Source organism: Scylla paramamosain, chromosome 13 (assembly GCF_035594125.1).
Source record: "Scylla paramamosain isolate STU-SP2022 chromosome 13, ASM3559412v1, whole genome shotgun sequence".
Classification (NCBI taxonomy): domain Eukaryota; kingdom Metazoa; phylum Arthropoda; class Malacostraca; order Decapoda; family Portunidae; genus Scylla; species Scylla paramamosain.
This window is the reverse complement of record NC_087163.1, coordinates 9,777,728-9,797,358: the sequence shown is the minus strand read 5'-3', so window position 1 is coordinate 9,797,358 and position 19,631 is coordinate 9,777,728. Positions and strand designations below refer to the sequence as shown.

The 19,631-nt window shown below is 40.3% G+C and overlaps 1 protein-coding gene across 8 annotated transcripts in view; it reads right to left on the bottom strand.

Annotated features, from left to right (window-relative positions):
* The window catches only part of LOC135106420 (uncharacterized), a 505,119-nt gene that overhangs the window by 104,109 nt on the left and 381,379 nt on the right, over positions 1-19,631 (bottom strand). For all 8 annotated transcript variants that reach the window (XM_064015423.1, XM_064015429.1, XM_064015428.1 and 5 more), the window contains 2 exons: positions 12,815-13,074; positions 12,300-12,435 (listed from right to left, as the gene is read on the bottom strand). In XM_064015423.1, the coding sequence (XP_063871493.1) occupies positions 12,300-12,435; positions 12,815-13,074 (396 nt within the window). The remainder of the gene's footprint in view (positions 1-12,299; positions 12,436-12,814; positions 13,075-19,631) is intronic.

The window sequence follows — 19,631 nt, the reverse complement described above, 5'->3', positions numbered from 1 at the left end:
ATTCCGATTTCAATGAAACCTTGCACAGCACGTTTCTGGGTCAAAAGGAACAAGAATCCGGGTTTGGAGCATAGACATTATTCGTTTGAAATTTCACCCCCCTACAGAGGGCCACCCTAATATATATATATATATATATATATATATATATATATATATATTTTTTTTTTTTTTTCCCTCTCGCTTTTTAAATATCACACTTATTCTTTGAATCATATTTCTTTCAATAATGATCCTAAAATAATTAAACTTACAGCATTAGAAGCAACTATTCTTCTCCTTTGTAATGATGTTTTTGTTTAATTCATTGTTATTTTAGTTCATGTTGCAGTAGAGGCTCAATAACAGTATATTATCAGCTGCTCTGCTGGCAGTTGTGTGTTTATTACACTGGCTATGGCACTGGCTTGTGCAGCCACAGCTCCTGTCTTGTCTTGCCCCATCTACTTCTACATCTTAAAAGGAATATTCTTCCACTGTACCCAGAAGTTTGATAAATGTGATTCTTTGTCTAACAGTGCTTACTGGGAGTGGACAAAATTAGTTTGCATTTGCACTAGGCCATTCATTGGGACAAGGGGAGATCAACTCCTTCCATGATTTTCACTTTGTATAGACTACCAGACAAAGTCATGAAAAGTGTTGCCAAATAATATTCAAAACATTTCTCTTCCACCTCCATTTAATTTAAGGCAGGAAAATAGTCTGGTACATAATACATATGCCACCCAGAGGACCCCTGAGATATGCACCACTGCATCACCCATCACTTAGGTATTAAGAATCTTCATGTTGAAGACAGATTCAAAAGCTTTTTAGAAAGGTAGAAAATTAAATCAATAGGGCAGTAGTTGAAGGATTAGAGCAGTCACCCTTTTTAGGAACAGGCTGAATGTAGACAAACTTCCAAATATTGATGGAAGGCATGAAATAGTTGGAAGGTGGAGGAGGAGGAACAAGACCTGAATCATACAAAGTAGAGATTTTAACAAAGGTTTGGGTGAATAATTCAGCTTTGGAGGTACATGAGATAGCAGTGATGTCATCAAGCTGAAATAGAGGAAAAAAAGGTGAAGAAAAGTTGTTTGAAGATATTTTTGACTAACCACAAAGGGAGTTAGGTGTAAAATTTCTTTGATATTTTCTAATGTTAAAAGGAGTTTTGTGGTTAATTGGAGATAAGTTTTGGCATGATTTAGGGCAGAAATGTAAAATACATGAGTTTCAGAAGATGGAAGATTCACTTACTGTTTGTGGACCCCCCCCCCTCTACCACATACAAGCACAAGAGCAGCCTGAGTTAAACCAAGGTTTGTAAGGTTTAAGGTGAGAGAAAGAGTGAGGAGTGAACACCTCCAAGTCAGACAAAATCACATCTCTAATGTACTCAGCACGCAGAGATGGGTATCTGACATTCCATGGTAAATCAGAATATACTTCCTGAAGTCACCCAATTAGCAGAGGCAAAATGCCACAGGCACCTCCACTTTGAAAGATCCTAAAGAGGAATTGGAGCAATAGGATAGGACATAGAAATGAGATTATGGCTAAAGGAATAAGATAGAGAAGATAAAATAACAGCATGGGCAGGATTAGATGTTAGGAAAAGGTCAAGACTGCTGGGAGTCTCTTCAAGACAGTCAGGGATATGAATAAGGTGTTGTACTGTTTGTTTTAGATCTTGAAGTATTGCTGAGTGAAAAACTACTTTACCAGGCTGGACAGTGAAGGGGGAAGATAGCCAAAGCTGGTGGTGAGCAGTGAAGTCTCCAAGAATGGAGATTTTCACAATAGGGAGAAGAATGAGGATATGAACCACTTTGAAAGTTAGTCAAACAATTTATTATATATGCATACTTGAAATTAGGTAAAAGTTATACAGCACAAGTGAACTGAGTTAGAGAGTGACTCTCACATCAAAAGCAAATGGTAGAAAATCCAGTAGACTCAAGAGAATGGGTATGAGAGCAAGTTATGTTGCAGTGCACATAGATACAGCATCCAGCTAAAGATTGAAAATGAGGAAAGAGAAATTAAGAGGAAACAGAGGTTACAGGAACTGCTGTCAGTTGCCTGAAACACCTGCATTTCGGTAAGGAACTGAAAATAAGGTTTAGTAGAGGAGAGGTGATGTTCCATAGACTGAAAATTGGATCTAGGGCTGTAAATATTTCAGAAGTTAATGAATAAACAGTTAAATAGGGTGTCAAGACCTTTTGGGTTGATACCAGAAAAGTTGTCAAACCTGGGGACATTCTTGGTCCCCTGCCCAGATGAGCTTGTGTTGAATTCATCATTTTAATTTTGAATTTTGACTGAAAGGTGTGTGTGAAAGTGTACATACTGTTGCAAAGGATGTTTTTAGACATGATGGATGTGCAGTGAGTGTTTGAAGGCAGGATGGGTCAGTGTCATAGAATGGTTAGTTAGATTGTTTAATGTGTTTTCTGACTAGCACACTACTGTTGGAGTGAGCAAATGTATGTGTAGTTACCCTGTATAAGGGAAAAGGAGATAGGTATGAGTGCTCTAATTACAGGGATATCAGTCTATTGAGTGTGGTAGGTTAGGGTGTATCATAAAGTATTAATAAAAGAATCAGAGAAAGTACAATCATAGTAATATTTAATATACAAGGAAGCTTCAGAGGAGAGAGGGGCTGTGTTGACAAGGTGTTTGTTGTAAGACAGCTTTGTGAAAAGTATTTTAGCAAAAAAGGAAAGAAATATGCTAGGCTTTTATGGATTTGGGGAAGGCATATGACAGAATTAACAAGGAAGAAGTGTGGGATGTTTTGATGTTGTATGGGATTGGTGGTGGATTGTTGAAAAGGATTATTTTTTTCTTTTTTTTTATGAGAATAAAACATGTCTCAGGGTAGGAAACAGCACAACGTAATGAATGGTTTCCAGTCAATGTGGGGTTTCATCAGGGATGTCTAATGTCACCATGGCTGTTTACCATCTATATGGATGGTGTGGTGAGGGATATTAATGCTAGAATGCTGGATTGAGGACTAAGTCTGGTAACAGCAGAGGGTGAAGAATGAAGTGTGACTCAAGTGTTGTTTGCAGATGACACAGCATTGGTAGCAGATACAGAGGTGAAATTAACTAGGCTGGTAGAGGAGTTTGGATGGGTGTATAAGAGAAGAAAACTGAAGATTAATGTAGGAGAGAGTAAGGTAATGAGGTGCACCAGGGAGGCAGGTGGTAGGCTAAATGGGGAGGAGCTGGAGGAGGTAGACTGTTTCAAATATCTTGGGTTTACAGTAACAATGAATAAAGGAGTAGACACAGATTAGAGCTAGGGTGAAGGAAGCAGGAAAAGTGTTAGGAGGTATGAATAGACTGTTTGACACAGAGGCACTTGGAATGAATGTAAAGAGAATATTGTATGAAGGGATTTTAGTGCTGAGACTTGGAGTATGGGAATAGCAGACAAGAAGAGATTGACTGTCATGGAGATGAGATGTCTAAGGAATATATATACTTTTTTATGTAAGATGGACACTGGCCAAGGGCAACGAAAATCCAATTAAAAAAAAAGCCCACTGATATGCCAGTCCCAGAAAAGGATCCAAAGTAGTAGTCAAAAATAGAAGGATAAGTGTCTTGAAACCTCCCTCTTGAAGGAATTCAAGTCATAGGAAGGTGGAAATACAGAAGCAGGCAGGGAGTTCCAGAGTTTACCAGAGAAAGGGATGAATGATTGAGAATACTGGTTAACTCTTGCATTAGAGAACAAGGACAGAATAGGGGTGAGAGAAAGAAGAAAGTCTCGTGCAGCAAGGCCGAAAGAGGAAGAGAAGCATGCAGTTAGCAAGATCAGAAGAGCAGTTAGCATGAAAATAGCAGTAGAAAACAGCTAGAGATGCAACATTGCAGCAATGAGAGAGAGGCTGAAGACAGTCAGTTAGAGGAGAGGAGTTGATGAGATGAAAAGCTTTTGATTCCACCCTGTCTAGAAGAGCAGCATGAGTGGAACCCCTCCCAGATATGTGAAGCATACTCCATACACAGACAGATAAGGGCCTTGTACAGAGTTAGCAGCTGGGGAGGTGAGAAAAACTGGCAGAGATGTCTCAGAATGCCTAACTTTATAGAAGCTGTTTTAGCTAGAGATGAAATGTGAAGTTTCCAGTTTAGATTATAAGTAAAGGACAGACCAAGGATGTTCAGTGTAGAAGAGGGGGACAGTTGAGTGTCAATGAAGAAGAGGGGATAGTTGTCTGGAAGGCTGTGTTGAGTTGATAGATGGGGGAATTAAGTATTGAGGCATTGAACAATACCAAGTTTGCTCTGCCCCAATCAGAAATTTTAGAAAGATCAGAAGTCAAGCATTCTATGGCTTCCCTGCATGAAATGGTTACTTCCTGAAGAGTTGGACGTCTATGAAAAGATGTGGAAAAGTGCAGGGTGGTATCATCAGCATAGGAGTGGATAGGACAAGAAGTTTGGTTTAGAAGATCATTGATGAATAATAAGAAGAGAGTGGGTGACAGGACAGAGCCCTGAGGAACACCACTGTTAATAGATTTAAGAGAAGAACAGTGACCGTCTACTGCAACAGCAATAGAATGGTCAGAAAGAAAACTTGAGATGAAGTTACAGAGAGAAGGATAGAAGCCGTAGCAGGGTAGTTTGGAAATCAAAGTTTTGTGCCATACTCTATCAAAAGCTTTTGATATATCCATGGCAACAGCAAAAGTTTCACCAAAATCTCTAAAAGAGGATAACAAAGACTCAGTAAGGAAAGCCAGAAGATCACCAGTAGAGTGGCCTTGATGGAACCCATACTGGCAATCAGATAGAAGGTTGTGAAGTGATAGATGTTTAAGAATCTTCCTGTTGAGGATAGATTAAAAAACTTTAGATAGACAGGAAATTAAAGCAACAGGACAGTAGTTTGAGGGATTAAAATAGTCACCCTTTTTAGGAACATTCTGAATGTAGGTAAACTTCCAACAAGAAGGAAAGATAGATGTTGACAGAGTTGAAAGAGTTTGACTAAGCAAGGTGCAAGCACAGAGGCATAGTTTCAGAAAACAATAGGAGGGACCCCATCAGGTCCATAAGCCTTCTGAGGGTTTAGGCCAGCGAGGGCATGGAAAATATCATTGTGAAGAATTTTAATAGGTAGCATGAAGTAGTCAGAGGATGGAGGAGAGGGAGAAACAAGCCCTGAATCGTCCAAGGTAGAGTTTTTAGCAAAGTTTTGAGTGAAGAGCTCAGATGTGATAGCAGTGGTGCCATCTGGTTGAAATAGAGGAGGGAAAGAAGAAGCAAAGTTATTGGAGATATTTTTGGCTAGATGCCAGAAGTCATGAGGGGAGTTAGATCTTGAAAGATTTTGACACTTTCTATTAATGAAGGAGTTTTTGGCTAGTTAGAGAACAGACATGGCATAGTTCTGGGCAGAAATATAAAATGCATGATATTCTGGTGATGGAAGACTTAAGTACCTTTTCTGGGCCACCTCTCTATCATGTATAGCATGAGAGCAAGCTGTGTTAAACCAAGGTTTGGAAGGTTTAGGTCAAGAAAAAGAGTGAGGAATGTACGCCTCCATGCCTGACACTATCACCTCTGTTATGTGCTTGGTACACAAAGGCGGGTCTCTGACATGGAAGCAGTAGTCATTCCAAGGAAAATCAGCAAAATGCCTCCTCAGGTCCCCCAACTAGCAGAGGCAAAATGCCAGAGGTACCTTTGCTTAGGGGGATCCTGAGGAGGGATTGGAACAATACGAAAAGATACAGATATGAGATTGTGATTGGAGGAGCCCAACGGAGAAGAAAGGGTGACAGCATGAGCAGAAGGATTAGAGGTCAGCAGGAAAAGGTCAAGAATGTTGGGCGTATCTACAAGACGGTCAGGAATATGAGTAGGGTGTTGCACCAATTGCTCTAGGTCGTGGAGGATAGCAAAGCTGAAGGCTAGTTCACCAGGATGGTCAGTGAAGGGAGAGGAAAGCCAAAGCTGGTGGTGAACATTGAAGTCTCCAAGAATGGAGATCTCTGCAAAAGGGAAGAGTCAGAATGTGCTCCACTTTGGAAGTTAAGTATTCAAAGAACTTCTTATAGTCAGAGGAGTTAGGTGAGAGGTATACAGCACAGATAAATTTAGTTTGAGAGTGACTCTGTAGTCATAGCCAGATGGTGGAAAACTCGGAAGATTCAAGAGTGTGGGCACGAGAGCAGGTTAAGTCGCTGCGCACATAAATGCAACATCCAGCTTTGGACTGAAAATGAGGATGGAGAAAGTAGGAGGGAACAGAAAAGGGGCTACTGTCAGTTGCCTCAGACACCTGAGTTTCAGTGATGAAAAGATGCAGTTTAGAAAGAAGAGGTGGTGTTCTACAGATTGAAAATTAGATCTTAGACTGTGAATGTTGCAGAAGTTAATGAAGAAAAGGTTGAGGGGGGGGTGTGTCAAGACACTTAGAGTCGTTATCAGAAGAGCAGTTCGACCTGGGGACATTTGTGGTCCCCTCCCCAGATGGAAACTCTGAGGCTGGTGTAGGAGTCGCCATAATAATTTTGAATTTTACTACGTCAAATCACTCTCTGCTGAGTCGAGCTTTCCTATGAGATTCACCGCAGCCCACGCACCGTCAGTCGCTGGAAAGCTTTCGCGCCGATCAGACGTTAAGACCACACAGCTCCCGCCTTCACCAGCTCGTGCCACATCATCGCTACAGGTACACGGCTTTCTAAGGTGGATCTATGGTATGGGATGGGCCTACCATAGTGCCAATGGTATGGGATAGGCCTACCATTGAGGAATGGCATGGGTTTGGGCCTGCCATATAGCCATTTTAACCATACATATGGGGCTATACAACCTTATGGCTTATGTTCTTGGTCGGCAGGCATGTCCGGCTCTGCCCCGCCACCTGACGCGGTCTTCCAAGGAATTAGGAGAAGGAGCAGCAGTGTTTCTTCAAGGACGAGGTCTCTTTACCGGGATTGTAGCGGCAGTTCCTCCGATTTTTCGCCTCGGCACAGTCGGCGGCATAGGAGTCGCCGCCGTCAAGACCAAGAACAGGTGCTGCCCCACCATGTCAACAAACCGGCTCAACCACATGGAAGTGCACAGAATCTTCCTCTGCACCAGGCATCGGCTTCCGCGCCTACAGCTCCCGAACCTTCATGGCGTTTAGTGTTGGATGAGTTGGCGGTATTGAAAGGTGAGGTAGCGAAACTTCGTGCTAACACACATACTCACCCTCCTCCGTTACCTGAGGATCATCTTCCGGGTACTTCAGGAACACACCACACAGTTTCACCTCCATTCTCGGGCTTTAATGAATCCAGCAGTGAGGATGGGGAGATTAGAGAGGTGTCACAAAGGGGGCAGTGTTTTGCAACAGGCAGCCAAAGCTTTGGGGCCCCCTGACAATGTTTCTGCAGACATTGACCAACAGGTGGCAGTTATGGTTAATCAATTGTTTGACAATGGTATGCAAGAGGAAGACTACAGGGCCATCTTGGAGGAATCAGCCACCAGACGACCAAACAACTGTCCTGCATTGGCACCTGTGGAATGTAACCCGCAGATTTTGGGTGCCTTAAAGACTGACGCGAAGAAAGCTGATTTTCGTCTTAAGGACGTAAGTGGTGACATTCTCAAGGCAGGTACCATTTTAACTAGGTCACTTCTAGCCCTGGATGTAGTGGCACAGGAGAGTGACCACCCCGCTGTTGTGCAGGAAGTAGGTATGATTAACGGCGCCTTGGCGTTGTTGGGTCATGCCAATCACAGGTTGAATTTGGCTAGACGTTTTCTTATGAAAACAGAAATTAACCAGAAATATTCCCACTTATGTGCTGATAAGGTCCCCATGTCGCATTTCCTGTTTGGGGATGATGTGTCTCAATCGGCCAAGCAGATCGAGGACACAGAAAAGTTAAAGAACAAGTTCTCCCTCAAGAAACCGGCATACCCTTGGAAAACCACCAGTGGCAGGTCACGTGGCTACTGGGGGTGAACGTGGCATAGAAACTCCGCAATGAGGTTCCAACCCTATGGCCTGCAGAGGTCAGGTGCCAGGATGGGACAACGTCAACTACCAGCGCGGCAGGACGCGGACTCAAAAAAAAAAAAAAAAAAAAAAAAAAAAAAAAAAAAAAAAAAAAAAAAACGCCAGGAGCCGGGGTCCACAGAGACCCCGGCAGTAGTGGAGGTGAGTGACACCTTTGAAGCTGGTAGAATTCATAAATTCACAGCAGAATGGAAAAAACTGACACGTGACCCTGTAATTTTAGACACTGTGCAACATTGTCATTTAGATATAAATGTTGAGGAAATTGGACATTTATTCTCAAGGGAGACTACATACAAGTTCAGTGCAGTAGAAAACCTTATAATCAGTGATGAAATTGAGAAACTTTTGGACCTGAAAGTCATTGTGGCCACACAGAGGGAAATGGGACAAGTTATCTCTCCAATTTTCCTAAGGCCTAAAAAGGATGGTGGGTATAGGATGGTGCTGAACTTAAGAGAACTCAATTTCCACGTCCCTTACAAACATTTTAAAATGGAAAACTTTGAACAGGCTATTAGACTGATTCATGCAGGGGACTATTTAGCTTCGGTTGACCTTAGACATGCTTACTATTCTGTCAAGATTGCTGATGAACAACAAAAGTTTTTGTGTTTTAAGTGGAACAATACTGTTTATCAATTCACATGTCTTCCTAATGGTTTTTCAGAGGGGCCATGAATTTTCACAAAGCTATTGAAACCAGTTTTTGCAACACTGAGGGAAAGAGGGCATTCCATTACTAGCTTTATTGATGACACCCGCATCTGCAATAACACTTGGTCAGGATGCCTAGCAACCATTAAGGACACTATTGATCTCCTCCAGAAGTTGGGTTTTTGTATTAACGCAGAGAAGTCGGTGTTGACACCCACCAGGACCATTGAGTATTTGGGGAATGTGATTGATACTAATTCCATGACAATCACCTTACCGGAACGGAGGAGACACAAAATTATTCAGGCCTGTCGGAATCTCTTGGGTAAAAGCAAGGATAGAATTAGGGAAGTAGCCAGAGTTACAGGTCTTTTGGTCGCTGCCACTCCTGCTGTGGAATTAGGGAAACTGCACTACAGGAAGTTGGAAACGGAAAAGACGGCAGCTTTACAGCTTCAGTATGGTAATTTTGATAATTGGATGACTATTACTGCTGACATGAAAACAGACTTGAGTTGGTGGCTTGATAACATCTATACACAGGACAGGAAAATTTTTAGGGGTGGCACGGATATTGATTTATACACAGACGCTTCCAGTTTACACTGGGGGGGCCATCTCAACAATCGAGCCACGTCGGGTAGCTGGTCTTTGGAGGAAAAATTACTACATATTAATGCACTTGAATTGAAAGCCATTTTGTTTGTCCTTCAGACTTTTAGACGGGAGTTGAAAGGGCATTACATTAAGGTTTATTGTGACAATACCACAGCAATGACATATGTGAACGAGATGGGAGGTACTAGGTCTCAAGTGTGCAATGTAATTGCGGGACATATTTGGCAGTGGTGTGTGGATAATGGGGCTTGGATCACATGTTCACACATCCCAGGCAAGGATAACACACTAGCTGATTTAGCCTCTTGTAAGGTGAATGACAGGCATGAGTGGAAACTGGACATACACCTATTCCAACAATTGTGTGGCATCTTTGGTACTCCAGTGGTTGATTTGTTTGCATCTCGGCTCAATAGGCAGGTAGATTTATTTTGTTCTTGGAAGCCAGATCCAGAAGCAACTTATTTTGATGCCTTCTCTCTGAACTGGGCACGGTTTGGACTATGTTATATTTTTTCTCCATTTTCACTAATTACTAGGTGTTTGCAAAAGATGCGTGCGGAAGGGGCGACAGGGTGGATAGTAGTGCCACTGTGGATGTCGCAGCCATGGCTGGGCACCCTGCTCAGGATGTTGGTGGATCACCCAAGAGTAATCATGGAGAAACACGGGGTCCTTGTTCATCCATCCTCCGACGAAGAGCACCCGATCATGCGGCACACGCGATTGATGGCATGTTCGATATCGGGGAACACTTGCAGGAACAAGAAATCATGGCCTCGTGGAAAACAGGTACACGCAAACAATATCACCCACATATCAGGAGATGGTTACTGTTTTGTAGTAGATGGCATATCAATCATTATAATCCCACTGTACATGACATAATCAATTTTTTGTCTGAAAATTTCCACAGGAACGTGGGTTACGAATCAATTAACACAACAAGAAGTGCTCTTTCGTCACTTGGTCTTATGGTAGACGGGTGCAGTGCTGGGAACCATCCCCTGGTTGTCAGGTTTATGAAAGGAGTTTTCAATTTGAGACCGCCTCTACCAAGGTACACTGAGACCTGGGATGTACAACCAGTTCTGCAAGAACTAAGAGCTATGTACCCACTACATACACTAACACTTAAGGACCTTACACTCAAACTTGTTATGTTGATGGCCCTCACACAAGCTGCCCGGGTTCAAACACTCCACTTATTAACTGTTAGGGGCATGCACATTGAGCAGGACTCCATTTCGGTTCAATTAAGTGATAACATTAAACAATGCAGACGACGGTTTAACATTCGTACCATTACATTTCAAGCTTACTCGATGGACGCTAATCTGTGTTTGCACAACTTTACGGCATTATCTTGCAAGGACGGAGGAAATTAGACAGGGCAATTCACAGGCGACACACGCCTTACTCATCAGCTTTATCAAACCCCACAAAGCCGTTACTAAAGACACTATTGCCCGTTGGATCAAAACGATGCTTGATAGGGCAGGGGTGGACACAACTAAGTTCACAGCTGGTAGTGTGAGGCCGGCTGCAGCCTCGAAGGCCAAATCCATGGCAGTGCCAATTTCTTGCATCCTGGCTAAAGCAGGATGGTCTAGGGAAAGTACATTTGCAAAGTATTATGACAAGCATGTTATTAGGCCAGGTGACCCTTTCCAGGAGGCAGTACTGGGGTAAATGTTCAACCCTTATTTTGAGTAATAAGCATACATATTTGTGGTTTACAACTGAGGGTATGGTAATCAGTGATGCACTATGTGTTTGGAGGCAGGGTAGCTGGTATGGCAAGGTTTATTGGTATAAATATATGTAGAGGGGCATGTATACATCCTTTCAGTAGACAAGGCAATAAATTGGTATTTCAACAATGTACCAATATGCAAAGTGACACTGTTCAGTTGGGGAATAAAAATTTTTGTGTTTACATCATACTTTACTGTTCCTTAGCTGGAAAATTTCTCAAGGCACGCCACCCACATGGCTTCAAAGCCTCATAGGAAAGCTCGACTCAGCAGAGAGTGATTTGACGTAGTAAAATTATAAAGTACACGAGACTTACCTTTGGTCAGTTGAAGTGTGCTTGTAATTTTACGAGGCAAATCACCTCTGCTTGAGGAGAGCTTTCATATGCCCTCCTCTCCCTCCCTATTGTTTCGTTATGAGTACGTTTCCATGTAGTACTCAACTTTTGCCTGGTATTTATCAGTTTCTCATGTGGGTGGTCGTTGCTTCAAAGTCTGACGGTGCGTGGGCTGCGGTGAATCTCATATGAAAGCTCTCCTCAAGCAGAGGTGATTTGCCTCGTAAAATTACAAGCACACTTCAGCTGACCAAAGGTAAGTCTCGTGTACTTTATAATTTTTGAGTGAAGGGTGTGTGTGTTATTAGGTGCTTGTAGTTTTGTGTGGAGGAAGAGAGTTGTCTTTAGAGGGCAGGCGGTGACTGTCCCCTTGTATTGTGAGACACAAAGGGAAACATTTGTGTCTCACACAGGAATGACTCAGATGGACAGAGTCAGAGATGAGGAAACAAGAACAGGTGTTGCAAGAAATTTGACAGGGAGGGCAGAACAGTGTTTGCTTAGATGGTATGGACATGTTGAGAAAATGGAAGATGATAAGCTGGTGAAGTATGGTCAAGTATGAGATATGTAAACTAAAGAAGTAGGTCACATAAGGAAAGGATAGATAGGGTAAAGGAGGCCTTGAAGGGAAGAAGACTGATACTGGAACACAGTAAAATGGTTGTGTGAGACAGAAGTGAATGGAGAGCAGTTGTGAGTGCATGAGGAATGAGAGAGAGAGAGAGAGAGAGAGAGAGAGAGAGAGAGAGAGAGAGAGAGAGAGAGAGAGAGAGAGAGAGAGAGAGAGAGAGAGAGAGAGAGAGAGAGAGAGAGAGAGAGAGAGAGAGAGAGAGAGAAACAAAGCCTTACTGATGCTCTGACTGACTATGATAGTGATTACCTCTAGGCCTGATGTAAGAGGTATAACAATATGGCGAAACATAACATCTTGATATATTTGCTTGTTTAGTACAACATCTGTGGCTCCAGCTTGCCACACACTTTCTCCATCTGCGTCATACTTGTAAAACATAACCCTGTTGAGAACACATAGATATTAGCATATTTACAAATAATATTTCACAAATTTATCAGCAACAGCAAGCAAACCCTTGAAATTTGATTGAGTCAAGTAGGATTCTCAGAATGGATTACACATCCAAATACATTAATTTAGAAAGGAACTAGCCACCACATAGTATATGTAAACAATAAATTTTTTGGTCATATATCAAATACCAGTGAGATTCAGTGCCAAGATCTTATGGTCTTTTCTCTAAGACAAAAGAATGAACAACAGTTTTTCTTGTATATACATCACAGGGACTGATTATCCCATAGAGAATACATATAGAATTTCCACAGCCTTTTTAGGCAATAAATTCTTGAGGATCAAGAAAAAACAAAAACCTTTACCTGGCACTGTGAATGGTAGAATTGCGTTGCTGGAGATGCAAGTAAACTGTTTGTCCTCCTTGAGCTTCTTCAACTGTTTCCACTAGCATCACTATTGAATTAAGTCTAAGAGCTGTTGCATTAATCTCTACCCTGAATGACAGTCCTCTCATACTGGGAATGTTGACTTCATCATGGTAGGTGAAGATACGCTGGCCCCAAGTAAGGATGACATCAGTGCGCCAGTGATTATGACCAAGTTTGATACGAGTTTTCTTGAGCTGTAGGGCAAGAGAAAGGCATTACATGTATAAACTGATAAGTGATTTTCAAAAGGTCCTGTAAAAAACTGATAAATGAAAAATCCACAATTTATGTATCGCACCATTACTTTAAGATGATATAATTTAATTATGTTTATGTTTTTGTTTACCCCCCTACAGTGTGGTGTAAATAATTTCTAGTCTCTAGGATGCATCCTTTCACTATTCTATAAGTAATTTCTGGTCTTTCGGAGAAAGCACACATACATTCATGCTTACAACATACAGACAATATGATTTGCTGATTCCTAACCTTCCATTCTAAGAGCTGTAACTAAGAGGGTGTATGATTGAAGGGTTGCTCTCGCCCACTGTGTAATCAATTTTTACCTGGTCTTCCAAATAAGTCCCTGTGATTTTTGTAAGATAATATTCAGTTCAGTGTGGAATAGCAGTGAGTGAGAGCAGAGTGGCTGGACACCTTTCCCCTTCCCCCCTGTTCTTTATCCCCTCCCTGTCCTTATCCAGTTTCCCCCATCTCCCCAACCATCACATGAGTCAGTGACCATTGGCTAGGAAGCATGGGAGCAAGACTGCAGCCTTGTGTCCCACATGTCAGTAGCAGGCTGGATATCAGAGAAAGCAGACACATGACACAGAGAGAGGCATGTTAAAGTGTATATAGGAAGGGCATACTGAGTTCATACTTACAGGTAGGTTTTACTGTGTAATGTCTTAGAATATTGGGTACTATATAGGCCCTAAGGTTGGCCAGGATCTGAGTGGATCCAAATATTGTTTGAATACCGTGAATTTTCATATTCTGCTATTCCTATGTGTGTTGAGCGCGGTTCTCATGCATATATATATATATATATATATATATATATATATATATATATATATATATATATATATATATATATATTTTTTTTTTTTTTTTTTTTTTTTCACGTGTTCTAACATCCAATGTGCCTTTGTACAAAGTGATGGCAGGAACAGACCCCTGTCCTCTCCCGACCTTCCAGCCTAGGTGCAGTGTACTGTTGTGTGTTATGTGCTTGTCAAATATTACTAATGTCCAGGCTTACAGCTGAGGATTGTATAATATTTGAGCCAGGCTACAGCTGTCTACTTTCTTCCTGGATTTCCACCAATTTTATCAGAGGTAGGAATCTGTCTTCTGGAAAATTAAAAATACAGTGGCACCTCAGGTTATGCCCAAAACAACTTATGCTCTTTCCCGATGCTCAGATTTTGCATCAACATGTACCTGCAAACCTGACTTGCACCCATGCTACCAGTTAGGGTTGGGCAGGAACCAGTTCCAGAATTGGTTCCGACAGCTCTGCTAGGCCTTGGTTGGAATTGGTTCCGAGTTTTGGAGCCCATTCTGCCTTAACCCTTAAACCGCTGCAATCACTTATATAATCGTCTCTTATATCCCGTGACGCAGTAATCACTTGTGTAATCATGAATTTTCGCAGTGTATGTTTTGAATTTTCACAGCAAGCTACGCTTCATCTGTGTTCTAGTGATCGCTAACAACTTATTCATGTCATTACGAGTTTCAAATCCAATAACAATGCCTTCATTCGAGTTTTTGTTAAAAACAGGAGACCTCTGGCAACTTTTTGTGACTGGCCAGGTAGAAGCCACCCTGTACATAAGAGAAAACGTGGTAGTGGAGGGGAAAAATTAGGGTTGTAAAGACACACACTACAAATTTTGGATGTTTACATAAGGCTGAGAATTGGGGAGAGAGAGAGAGAGAGAGAGAGAGAGAGAGAGAGAGAGAGAGAGAGAGAGAGAGAGAGAGAGAGAGAGAGAGAGAGAGAGAGAGAGAGAGAGAGAGAGAGAGAGAGAGAGAGAGAGAGAGAGAGAGATTTCATGAGAGAAAGAAGGAATCAGTGAGCAGGAATACGTACATGGATGTCAAAATGAGTGAAGGAATATGATACAGAAAGGGGGAATAAAGAAAAGCAAGATGTGAAAGAAGGAAGGAGAGACACACGGCAGCAGTGGAGCTGACAGGATGTGTTTTCTAGTGCTCTGCATATAGAAGGACAGAATAACACAAATTGCTCATGGTGAATAAGATATGTTACAAAGACCCTGGAATACCTAGGTGGTAAATAGGGAGGGGAGAAACAGTACCATGAGTATAGTTATCCCATCTCTAGGAAAATTTTATTTGGTTTGTTTACATTTTGGACAAACATGGCAGAAGGCGACACCCCAAAAGAAAGAGGTTCATTTGAAGGTTCTACTGAAGAAGAAAGAGAACTAAATTATATAGACTGCAATGCAGAAAAATTTTGCATATGGAAGAAATGATAGACAAGTTATTGGAGAGAATAAAGACATTGGAGGCACACCAGAAGGAGACTGGTAAGGAGATGGTGACTATTACAGCAAAGTTGATTGAGACGGAAGATAAAAATGAGAAGTTAAAGGTGGAAAATGACTGTTTAAAGAAACAAATAAAGGAAAAAGTAGAAACTGTTCAGAAAGGAAATGAGGAAATGAAAGCAAGTGTAAAGGAAGTGGAAATAAGGCAAAATAAGTGGTTAAATGAATGTAAATTTGAAGAAGATTCACTATAGAAAATAATAGAACAACAAGAAGATGAGAAAGAAAATCTGAGACAGAAAGTGGTAAATGTTATTAAAGAAGAGAAAAAATTACAGAAGTACATGAGACTTACCGTAGGTTAGTTGAAATGTGCTTCGGATTTTGCGAGGCACATCACGTCTGCTAGATGGTAGAGTTCACATGAGATACACTACACTTCGCCACACAGTCAGTCTTTAAAGATACAACTACCCACATGAAATATTATCTCCCAACCTTCCAGTCAGTGAATTTTTGTTGTGTAAACCAAGAATCATCAATTAACAAAGGGAGGGAGTGGAGGGCATGTGAACTCTACCATCTAGCAGACGTGATGTGCCTCGCAAAATCCGAAGCACATTTCAACTAACCTACGGTAAGTCTCATGTGAGACCCTGTAGAAAAATATAAACAAGTAATTGAATTTGGTTTAAAGGAAGAGAAAATAGTTGAATAAGTTACTGAAGAAAGTGATGGGTGAAGACAGTCAGGTAGTAAAGCAAGTGGAAGAGTTCCATAGAATTAGGAAATATGAAGAAAAATGAGATCCATAAGAATAAGGTTTGCAACACAGGTACAAGCAGAAGAGGTAATTAACAGGTCTTGGAGGTTGTCTGCAGATGAATATAAGAATGTATGGATAAACAGGGATATGAATGAGACTGGAAAGTTGAAGCAAAAGGAGCTAGTAAGTGAGGCTAAACAAAAAAAAACGAACAATGAATGGAGGAGAAGTTTCTCTGGAGAGTAAGAGATATGAGAATAAAGAAATGATACATCAAATAGTAAGTAAAGTATGTTATACTAATGTAAATGGATTAATGTCAACAAAGATGGATTTAAATGAGTTATTAAAAAGAACTGCACCAGATGTTGCTATATGTGAGACAAAATGGAAAAATTAATGGAAAATTCCTGACATAGGTGATGATAAATATGATTTATGGATGAAAAATAGAAGTGACAATGGAGGAGGGGGAGTGATCATTCTGACTAAAAAGTATGTTAAAGTGGAAAGGGTAATAAAAAGTGAAGACAATTCTGAAATTCTACAAGTGATGATAAGAAGTGGAAATGGTAGGATAATGAATTATGTAGGAGTGTATGTGCCACCTATGACCAATGCTTGGGGAAAAGAAGAGGACAAAGAGATGTTTGTAGATGTGTTAAAAGGTCTTGAAAAGATAGTGATGGAGATAGTAATGTAGTTATATAGTTGTTGGTTGTGATTTTAACAGTAAGGAAATAAATTGTGAAACACTGACAACTACTGGAAGTGAAAACTCATGGAGTAATAGACTGTTAAACTGAACAATAGAAAATTTAATGACTCAATGGGCTGATTGTGATAGATTTAGTGGAAAAGATAAACTATCAAGACTTCATTTAGTGTTTACCAAGGACATGGAAATTATTGAAACTATACACTATGATAGCCCTCTAGGTAAAAGTGATCATGGGTTGATGGAATTTAAATTGAAAAATGAAAATGTTATTGTTGATGAAAATTGTAAGGTGAAAAGATTTAAATATACTAAAACTGACTTTGAAAAATTAAGAAAATACTTATTTTGCTGTGGACTGGAAAGACTTTGAAGACAGAAGATTTTCGGGAAAAATGGGATGAATTTATAAGGAAATATAATTCTGCTTTTCAGAAATTTATACCTAGAGGAGGAGCAAGATGTAGAAAGGGTAAAGAATGGTTCAATACAAAATGTAAAGAGGCTAGAAATTGTAAGCTAAATGCTTGGAATAGATGGAAGAAGAGGAAAACTGAGAGGAGATGAGATGAATAAAATGATGCCAGAAATAAGTATGTTGAGGTAATAAGAATGGAGAGAAGAAACTATGAAAGAGATATAATAGATAAGTGCATAAATGAACCCAAACTGTTCTTTAGACACATTAATGGGAAGATGAAGTAGAAGGAAGGTGTATCAAAATTAAAAGTTGAAGGAAAAATCTATGAGGATGCATAGGACATGGTGGAGGTTATGAACAATAGTTTCACATCAATATTTACTGTGGAAGAGGAATTTGATTCTGGAAGGGATAAGTTGGTGAGGAATATACAAAGTACAGTCCCAGTCAGTTATAAGGAAATACTTAAGATGATGGAAGAACATGAGGTAAATAAAGCAACTGGTCCAGATGGAGTATCAAACTGGATATTGCAGGAATGTAGAGAACAACTGGCTGATAAAATTCACAGTCTAGTGGTGACATTACTATCACAGGAAAGAGTACCAAATTATTGGAAAAGAGCAAATATTACACCAATATTCAAAGGAGGAAATAAGGAAAACACACTAAATTACAGACCAGTGTCCTTGACTAGTGTTGTAAGAAAACTATGCGAAAGAACACATAAAGGAAAGATGGATGGAACATTTGGAAAGAGATAAAATTTTGGTAAATTGTCAATTTGGATTTAGGAGGGGAAGATCATGCTTCATGAACTTATTGTCCTTTTATTCAAAGGTAATCGATATTGTGCAGGAGAGAGATGGATGGGTGGATGGTGTCTACTTAGACTTGAAGAAAGCATCTGACAAAGTACCACACTGAAGATTGCTATGGAAGATAAAAAAAAAAAATATGGAAAAATTGGAGGAAGACTGCTGGAGTGGATGGAGGATTATCTGGATGATACAGAGATGAGAACAGTAATACAAGATCGAAATTCATCTTGGTTGAAAGTAATCAGTGGTGTCTCACAGAGGTCAGTGTTGGGACCAATAATGTTTGTAATATATGTGAATGACATAAATAAAGAAATAGACAGTTATTATGAACTTATTTGCAGATGATGCTAAGCTGATGAGAATGTTAGAAAATGTAAATGACTGTATGGTACTGCAAGATGATTTAAATAAAATAAATAGATGGAGTAAATTTTGGTAAACAGAATTCAATTTAAGTAAATGTAAAGTAATGGAGTTTGGTAAGAGTAAGAAAAGAATACAATATCATTATGAGATGGATGGTGTGAAGTTAAAAAAAATCAAAAGAGGAAGTGGATTTGTGGGTAACAGTTACTGAAAATTTTACTCCAGACAGACACATTGATAAAATTACTGGGGAGATGATGAATTTGTTAAGAAGAATAAGAATGGCATTCTCATATTTCAATGAAGGAATGATAAAAAAATTGTTGATTTCCATGATAAAACCAAGATTGGAATATGTGGCAGTGGTGTGGTCTCCTCATATAAACAGGAATATTATAAAATTAGAAAGAGTACAAGGAGCAGTCACTAAGATGGTTCTGGAGTTGAGTAAATCAAGCTATGAAGAGAAGAATGTTGGAAATTCCTACCCTTGAAAATAGGAGAGAGAGGGGATTTAATAAACATTTATAGAATGATAAATGGTATGGAAAATGAGAACAAAAAATGTTTTATAAATTTAGACACACAGAGTACAAGGCAACACAGTAAGAGGTTGAAGAAAGTTAACTGTAGAAGAAACATCAAAAAGTATAGTTTTCCTCATAGAAGTGTGAACAAATGGAATGAACTCAATGAAGATGTTGTCAATGCTGCAATTGTCCATGCTTTTAAGACCAAATTGGATAGACACAGAGGTAGGATACTATGAGATTACTCCCCTCCTTTAAACCACAACTAGGTAAAAGTAGGTAAGTACATACACCTCGACTCTCTCTCTCTCTCTCTCTCTTTATACAATTGTTCACCTTCCTGCATTCCTTTCTTCATTCTCTTCTTCCTTCTTTCACATCTTGTTTTTCTTTATTCCCTCTTCTCAGCCCTCCACAATGGCCTGAATGAAGGTCGCTTCAAGGTTGGGTACAGTGGCACCCAAGGGCACACAGTGACAGTCTTAAACTGGCTGCAGAAGCAGAAGTAGAGTCTGGACCACTTAACAGCTACCATGGCTGACAAAGCCTTTGCAGCCTTTATGACCAGTCCCTTCCCAAAGAAGCGGACAAAAAGCAA